This window comes from Sphaeramia orbicularis, chromosome 22 (genome assembly GCF_902148855.1).
Source record: "Sphaeramia orbicularis chromosome 22, fSphaOr1.1, whole genome shotgun sequence".
Classification (NCBI taxonomy): domain Eukaryota; kingdom Metazoa; phylum Chordata; class Actinopteri; order Kurtiformes; family Apogonidae; genus Sphaeramia; species Sphaeramia orbicularis.
This window is the reverse complement of record NC_043978.1, coordinates 36,539,275-36,548,657: the sequence shown is the minus strand read 5'-3', so window position 1 is coordinate 36,548,657 and position 9,383 is coordinate 36,539,275. Positions and strand designations below refer to the sequence as shown.

Below are 9,383 nucleotides of genomic sequence, written 5' to 3'. Positions count from 1 at the left end.
AGACTTTATTTCAAGAAACTACTTAATTTTGTAAAATAAAAAAAAATATTTGATCATTTTGGTTGAGATCATTTTATATGACATAACCATTTACTAAATTCAATTGAAATACAAAGTAGGTGTTTATATAAAGCATGTCTTTGCTTTTTTTCTTATTTTTTGTACTGACACCTAATTCTTTCCTTACACTTCTGCTTTTGCTTATGAATGGAAAAAAGCTGTGTAAAGCTTGCCTAAAATGAAAGACACATGGACAGTACAATGCAGAATGCCCTCCAGAAAAGACAAATTAGTTTAGTTTATCGATATCCTGCGGTAGGGAATTCACTAATTTCATTCAAATGTATTTTTGGTGTATTTGACACTGCTGCCTTCAATATGCTACTATTATTTAAAGAATTAAGTCCTGCTTTCCAGCTTTTGTTGTTCAGTGAAAAACACTGTGTGTGAGAGTGATAGGGAGGTAAAACACATTAATGATCATCAGGTGAGCATAGTGGGATATGTTTATGTTACTCAAAATGAACTATGCCAGTGACTGAGCACAGTGGGCTGAAATCATAAAAATAATATTCATTTTTCATGATGTGTCAGTGATGTCAAACCTAATTACTTCACTTTGATGGCTTTCATGTGCGTGTTCCCTCTGCAGGTCAGTCTGCATTCCTTTGGAGGAGGAATACCTGGTGTGGTAGAACGATCCATCGCATTCCAATTGATCTCACAGTGAATACCCAGTAAGTACTGAACATCCTTGGAGCCATATTTACATACTCACTATGTCTTAAAGAGGTCACTTCAGCTGGTCTGCTATATATCAGTAGTAAAAACATAGGATATTAAACCGAAACTTCAGCCAAGCAAGTACACTAGGCCTGAATAATAAATCTTATTTCAGCCTTTTTATGGCTTTAGGCAGCTTTACATGTCTGCATTTTCTGCCAAGACACTGCAACAGGACACACATGGAAGTGAGAAATAAATCTTTTTCATTTGTTCTGCTGCACACGCATGATTCATGAGTCTTTTATCAACATATTAAATCAAACAGAGAACGTGTATAAAGTAAAAAAGAAAATGCATGGTTTTAATATTTTCATATAAAAACTGCGATGAGTAGAGTAAATACATGACTGTTACTAGTTTCCAAAGACAGCAATTCCCTTTTCACTCCTCTTCAGATACAATATTGTACTAAAAAATTATAAACAGTTGAAAGCACATGTGCACTACAAAAGCAGCATAACCCTGGTTTTATCATTTTTACAATCATTTGTCAAAAAATGTAAAATGATTCTGAATAACAATATGTTGAAATTGCATTCAGTGCATATTAAAGACATAGAAAAATTATGGTTCTTCATATATATATATATTCTTCACTTCTGTTATGATCATACAAAACAATCCCATCTATTTAGGCTACAATAAGAAAAGCAGAAACAAACAGGCAAGTTAAGCTGTAGGTGGCGCTGATTATGGAGCGTGAAACTGTTGCCGGGGATACCATGATGCTGACTCCTGGTCGACAGTGTTCGCAGTTTTCACCACAGAAGACACATGAGTCCATGTTGTGCAGGACATCTAAGTTATAAGTCCTTCTTGTTCTTCTCGCTGTGAGAAAAGTAACATAATCGCATATGATAAGCCGTGTGCAATATTTTACATTTATAATGTGACTTTTACTGCCACAGTCTGTACTTCTTTGAGAGAAAACAGTTGCCTGTTGTACTTACTGGGTTCATAGTAGTCGTAAAGGTGTACCAAAGCATCTTGAACACGAGCCACTTTATAAACTCTGACGAGTGGGAGTTTGATGCAAACCTGTGTTTTGTTAATCTGAAAATGGAACAAAAAATGACCAGGGATTCAACTGTACACTATGTGAACAGAAAAAAATGCTACTGCACCTCATAGCCCCCCAGCACACACACACTCAAATATACACACTCTTTACCTATGAAGTGTACACATTTAACCCATAAAGACCCAGTGTTACTTTTGTGTCAGTTCCCAAATGAATTTTTCTCTTTATTTAAGCTTTCTTAAAATGATTTATCACCATTTATTGTAATATTATCTTCTATTTTTTTTTAGCCTTTTGTCAATGAACATCATGTATTCTCTTATATTTAATTCACTGATCATGTAGATGTTCATAAAATCTCAGATTAAAGTTGCAGGTTATTATATCAGAAAGAGAAAAGTTCCTTTTTCAGCAAATATATCAATAACTGAACAGAAAAACGAGTCTCTTAAACCACTGTCATTGATCCAACTCCATGGTTGTTACTGGTAAATCAGTGTTGTAGAAGATGACGGTGTTTCCATGGCAACTACGGAGCTTCTGAATTTCCAAATGGGTCATATCTGATGACCATGAAAAGAGGAATAACTGTATTTTACACCAATTATTGACATGGATTGATAGGATTAATGGATCAGCAGGGATTAAACAGTTCCATCAGTAGATTGTTTATGTTAAAGGTGGACATTTGGGTTTTTATGGGTTAAACTCAGAATTTATTTTTCTCGTGTAACAGTGGAGTTTTAAAGGGGTTATATGTAATATTGCTATTCCAGCCTCTCAACAGCAGGAGGAAGTCACGTACAAAAACACACTTAGGACTACCAAAACCACCAACAGATCAACCCTGTATCCACTACTGTATCACTCACTGAATAAAGGTTGAAGCTTGTTGTTTTCATACATCTCTATTATGGTATCATCAGGGTTTCTTCTTCAAAATAATACTTACAGTTGGTTATTTTGATGGTCAAAATAACACTGTGCTTTATAAGCTTCACAAGCTGTTTTACATTACAGCTCTGTTAGCTTGGCTCTGTTTTTAGACAGAAAACAGCCACAGTAAAACCATAAATCACCTCCATTGAATGTACAGTTTGTGTTGTCAACAGCTGCACTAAACCTTTACCTAAACCTCTGACAGTTCTGACCTTGTTTGGAACCATCCAAAGTCAGAGCTGTTACAGTTTAGCTTGAACCTTGCATCAACAAACGTAACAAAGATAATAACATCGTCACATAATAACTTTATACCTTCATAAGTCTCACAATCAAACTCATCAGTGTAGAAGAAATGCTGTGATTTCAGCATCCAGCTTCATGCCTTTCATTTAGACCTGTGTCCAGTGGTGAAAACATCAACAGTGCTTCTAGTTTTATCTCATTGTCACTCTCTTTCACTCTTATAGTTGTTTCTTTGTGGTTCTCATCCATCTTGTCACTTTGGTCCCATGGCCCTGTGGCATTAGTTTTCATCACCATGTGAGACTGGAGGATAGACTCACTACTCCCTCTAGTGGTCACATAAATGGGCCAGACCATCGACGTAAATGGATTCAGCGCATATCTCTACAATCCAACACATCGGCATCTTTTGGTAAGTACAGATATGACATGTAGCCCCTTTAATGACCCACAGTGGATGGTTACAGTCGCATGGAAGCTGACAGATGGATTTTGATGTTCTTTACTGTCAACCATTTTAAATAAAAAACAGCATTTATACACTGGGAAGTGAAAAATTGACCAGATGACCAGCTGGCTGGTGAAAAATCTCAACTGGTCTCACACTGGGACACATATGGTCAATGGTCAAGTCATGACCCACTATAGGATTCAAACCAGTCAAATGAATAAAGAAGCCAAGGATATATTCATAATTTATGTGAACCTTTTTAGACCAAATACAAACATAATTTAACCAAACCATCTGTTTTCACTCAAACAATAGGTGATGATAGTGAATCTTTTACCTCTAGATAAAATTTCAGTTCTGACATACACTTAGGTTTCAGTCCCTTTTTTAATGACAATGTTATTTTTCTTTTTTTTTTTTTTTTGTCATCATGCAAATTTATATGTCATATCAGGTGTTGGGGAACTAGATGTAACATCGCCTTCAAGCCTCTGGCCTTTAACCCCCAGAAACTGAGGAAGTGACTGATATCACTACTCATGGCTACCAAGGTTCTAATAGTTTTGGATTTTTCATTATAGTTTAGTTTTATTTAGTTTTGACTTTTTTTTCTCTAATTCAGTTAGTTTTAATTAGTTTATAGAGCAGGTTTGCTAGTTTTTATTTTTTTCTAAATGCTTGGTTTTAGTTTAGTTTTTTCATATTTTTTATCTTCTTCGCTGTTGTATTCACATAAATTCCATACAGGACTCTGCTGCTTTAGTCTCCATGTTCCCAGGTAGAGTGGGGACCAGAAGATGACTCTAAACCACAAGTGACCAGAAGTGTTGCACTGTGAAGTGCCGTTTGGTGCCGCCAGATAAAATCGTTTGAGCGAAATAAATCGATTTCATATCAATCCGACATTGACAAAGACGAAAACGAATGGAATTTTATTCATAATTTCTATACGTTTTAGTTAGTTTTGTAAGAACACAATACAGTTTCAGTTAGTTATCGGTTTTTCTTTTAATTATAGTTTTTATTTATTTCAGTTAACGAAAATGTTTTTTCAATTCTAGTTTTCGTCATTTCGTTAGTTTTCGTTAACGATAATAACCTTGATGGCTACACAAAAACAGGCCCTGAACACATGACTAATAGAGGCCGGGGTCTATCACACCAGACAAGACCCCAGGTGCAGACTGTGCAGAGAAGCCCGAGACAGTGCGTACACACATAACCATGTAGTGGGCATTGTGTACAGGAACATCTGAGCCGAGTATGGACTGGACGGCCCAGGGTCAAGATGGAAGACACCCCTGAAGGTGATAGAGAATAAACAAGCCAAGATCCTGTGGGACTTCCAGATCCAGAGTGACAAAACGGTGATGCCCTATCAGCCTGACATAGTGGTTGTCAATAAACATCAGAAGACAGCGGTAGTGATAGATGTAGAAATCCCAAGTGAAGCTCGAGAATACCAAGGGCTGAAAAAGGAGCTAGGGTATGAAGGCAACAGCAGTTACCCCCAAGTTGAGTGGTTGGCTCCAACAGATACTGGAAACAACATCTGAGATCCATCAAATACCAGAAACTACAGATCTGGTATGTATCCAACAGATACTAGGAACATTTGAGACCTCCGTACAAAATAGTACAGTCCTAGGAACAGCTAAGATCCTGCACAGAACCTTCAGACTCCCAGGCCTCTGGTAAAGGACCCGAGGCTGAAGGAAGTGTAACACCTCTGTTCCAGTCGCTCTATATTGTTTGCGTAACCATTACAGTCATCCCATAATTCATACACTTGACGGGGTAACAAGACACTTACTGAATCAAGGTAGAGGATGATTTTCTCAGGCAGTTTCTCCACTTTTCGGATGAGATCCGATGGGGCTGCAGCTCCAGGGGAGAGACCGATACCACTGAGCATGCCCACATCCAGTATAGCCATGCCCGTCTGAGATATCGCCTCACTGTCCTTTAGCCTAGAGCAAAAGGATCATGGTGATGCCCACATAGCAAATGTTGATATTCTACAAATGTAAAAAATTAAGTTAACCCTTTCATGCATAGTGGTCACTACAGTGGACAGCTGTTCTCTTGTATATTCATGGATTTTGTTGTTTTAGTTCCATATCAGTGAAATAAGTGGACACTCACACTGCAAAAATCCAAATCTTACCAAGTGTATTTTTCTCATTTCTAGTCCAAATATCTCATCACATTTAAAATAAGACATAATCACCTAAAGAGGAACTTTACAGTGAGATATAAGAACCGATTTTTAGAAAATAGATCTGGAAAATCTGATTTCAAGAAATCTTACCAAGATAATTTTCACTTGTTCCATTGGCAGATTTTTTTTGCTTGAATTAAACAAAAAAATAAAAATAAAAAAAAATTACTCTTTAGGTGATTATGTCTTATTTCAAGTGTGATGTGATATTTTGACTAGACATGAGAAAAAATACACTTGGTAAGATTTAGATTTTTGCAGTGCATGCACCATCTCATATACTGGAATTCATACCATTACCGTAACTTTACTGTTCTTGATAAACCTGATCTGCACTAACATGTTTGAGTGGAAATCAATTGTTTGTTATTGTTATTAAACTGTAATTAACAGGATTTTTTTTGCATATTATATGCATGATGTGACTAATGACTAGTTTTTGTGTTTGTTAAAATGTGAGAAAACATCAGATTAGCTGCATTAAAAATGATTTAATTTCATAGTTTTCACACAGTATATCAGTAAATACGTTTCTTTGCTTCAAAAATTTAATCCATGGTTTCCAGTTGAGTGGACATTTTTGCAACTTCGTGAAAAATGGGTTCATAAAAACAATTTCAATCGCATTGTTTTTTAATGCCTAGAGGAATAAAAACACTCAAGAATAAAAATCTTGATTAAGGTTCTCATAATTCATGGAAAGGGTTAAAGCTGCAGTACCCCAAAAATTCTCGAACTACCTTTTAGCATTTTGCAATAAAGTGTTTTGACAGGAAACCAACCTCTGTGAACTAGTCTTTTCAGGCTACAGAAAATATACCCTGTGATGCCGACTTTGCTTAATTCCAGGTGTTTTCAGACAGGTAGCAGGGTTAAATTTGTGATTCTATAGTGGCATGAAACAGCATAAGGTTATCTGTTTTATATTTAGTCTTGTGATTCGGACCGAGAGGAGACAGCTACACAAACAACGTATGTATTTTCCAATTCTGGCATTTTTTCTGCTCGTTTCAACTCCTGCAGCTTTAACTTCACATATACATCCATCATTGCAGTGCTACTTACTTCATGCATATCGATAACAGCATGTGGTTGTACTGCTCTTTATTAATGAGCTCCACATTTAGTGAGAAAGCCTCATTGTCCTTCATATGCCGGAGGTTCTGTGTGAATGCTTGGCTCTCCAGATTATAAAACAGATTGATCTGCAAGTGAAAAGCAAAGAAACATAAAGTAAAGAGCTGAAGTCAGCAGTTTACCAAACCTTCTGATACCACAGTCAGAGATGAAACAAGCCTGACATTAACAAGGGGCAGATAGCTTAAGGTCACAAAAACTGCATCTGTTATAATTTTGGGTAAACTCACCATTAATGTAATCTATTATCAAAATAAAGATTAAATCTCTGTGTTTGTTTATTTGTATAAGCATAGAATTAGTGAATTACAGAGATGTTAATAAACAGGATATAGAGTAGCAGAGGTCTGGAACAGAAGACAACAGCCTCCAAATGAGAAGATTAACCTTTTTGTCCATTCTCCTCTCTGAGTGATATTATCTGGACACAATAACTGCAGAGAAGACCTGAAGCTGCAGTATGTGTTCCAGATGTTAACTGTAGGGAGCCCAGTATCATGCTACATTTGCATTTAACTGTTTTGCATTATCTACAATGCACCACATTGTGCTAGGTGAAAGTATAATACACAGGTTCAGTGTCCATTTAATCCTGCTCATGCTCTAGTTATTAAACTGCATTTAATGCTTTGTTAGAGGCAGTACGAAGAGCACAATGCATATTAACCCATAAAGACCCAGTGCTATTTTTATGATAGTTCCCAAATGATTTTTTTTTCTCTCTATTTAACTTTTCTTAAATGATTTATCACCATTTATTATAATATTATCCTCTGTATTTTTCTTTTCAGTGTAAATCATGTTTTTTCCTATTTTTAATTCTCTGATCTTGTAGATGTTCATTGGAGCACAGATTAAAGTTGAGGGTTATTAGTAGTAGTAGTTTATTTCGAGCACATAGACTCATCAGATAACAAAGAATCATACAACATGGTCAAAACAAATAAATAAATACAATTTTTTTTGCGCTCGAAAAGGAGTGGGAAGAAGTATAACTTATTGACTCCCACCCCCTTTTTACAAACTAATAATCAAACTAGATCCGCCTCCTTTGCTTTGTTAACACACATTTTCCTCTGTATGTTTTTTACAATAACACAAAACATCCATAAAAACCATTCATATACACTTTTTTTTTAGTCACCTCATACACAATCAGATTTGCAATAATCAACCATTTTCAATATAAACTATAATATACATACCCACCCCAAATATTTACTCCAAATACAATGATAAATAAATATGATAGTATCTTCCTATCATGATAACCAATTAACTATAATATCTTATTTTATGCGTACTCCTAATGTTCTATATTTTGTTATTATAGTGGATTTATACATCCTTTGAAATGCACAGATTGAAGAAGACATTTTTAAGTTTTGCTCCAGATTATTCCACAGATGTACTCCTCTAACAGAGATACACTGGCTTTTTATGTTTGTTCTATATCAGAAACAGAGAAAACTGAAGAAAAAGTGTCTTTTTTGGTCCAGTCTCATTAACCGAACATCAACCCAGTGTGTCCATCCACTGCCATTGATCCAACTCAATGGGTTTTACTGGTGAATCAATGTTGTAGAAGATGACTGTGTTTCCATGGCAACTACAGAGCCTCTGAATGTCCAAATGGGTCATATCTGATGACCATGAAAAGACGACAAACTGTATTTTACTCCAATTATTTACATGTATTGATAGAATTAATAGAACAACAAATATTAAACAGTTTTGATCAGTACACGATTTTGTTCAGTAGTGGATGTTTGGGTCTTTATGGGTTAAAGATGCAAATTGTCATTCGATCTGTAATTGTGATTCGATGAATGCACTGGAAGACACAACTAACATGGAGCTTTGTAACATTAGCGCTACTTAACTATACCTGAAATGTAGCAAATCCTCTTCCTTCGAGGTGTATACTTATGTTTACGTCTTTGTCGAGATTAACCTGAAAAAAGTAGAAAGAATAGAGTGGCGCAAAGATGGAGAAAAAGAAGAAAGCCCAGAAGGTTAAAGCTAAATGTGCATGTGGTACCGTGCATAGAGAAAACATAGTGATTTTGGCATCAGGCAGTTAGAATGGGATTCAACCCAGACCAAGCCACTCATTACCTCTTGGCTCTGATATGTCCGATAAGACGTGCCATTAATACGAAAAAGTGACGCAAATGAGGGACTTTGTGAAGACATGTTGAGGCTGAGGTTAATGGCCTTGGCCCCACTGAAGGCAGCGTAGGTAGCCAGAGCCTGTAAAGCAACCACTGTGTCCTGAGGAGGAAAAAAACAAACATCAATACTTTCACAAGGACCAAACATACTAATTATTTAGAACTCTGGCTTTTTTGAAGTGCATGCAGAGCTTATCAGTTTATCCACAGTCATACTATGGAAAAAAAAACCAAAAAACAAATCCATACAATATTCCTACAACTCAAACCACATCAACACCAAACTATATATCTCACACCAATAATTCTCCTTCCTGCCATCAAATGGTCACATTTTGAAGTTGAGAATACATATAATTAGTGTGGTGTTGCAGTTTTAATATATTATAGATACACTAAAAAAAATCT

General features: G+C 36.0%; 1 protein-coding gene across 1 annotated transcript in view; it reads right to left on the bottom strand.

Annotated features, from left to right (window-relative positions):
* Positions 1-1,061: 1,061 nt before the first annotated feature.
* Positions 1,062-9,383, bottom strand: part of LOC115413133 (CD109 antigen-like) — a 32,345-nt gene continuing 24,023 nt past the window's right edge. Inside the window, exons 27-32 of the mRNA XM_030125870.1 lie at positions 8,920-9,075; positions 8,690-8,755; positions 6,730-6,869; positions 5,257-5,413; positions 1,737-1,839; positions 1,062-1,614 (exon numbers count right to left, since the gene is read on the bottom strand). Of these exons, the coding sequence (XP_029981730.1) occupies positions 1,418-1,614; positions 1,737-1,839; positions 5,257-5,413; positions 6,730-6,869; positions 8,690-8,755; positions 8,920-9,075 (819 nt within the window). The 3' untranslated portion in view covers positions 1,062-1,417. The remainder of the gene's footprint in view (positions 1,615-1,736; positions 1,840-5,256; positions 5,414-6,729; positions 6,870-8,689; positions 8,756-8,919; positions 9,076-9,383) is intronic.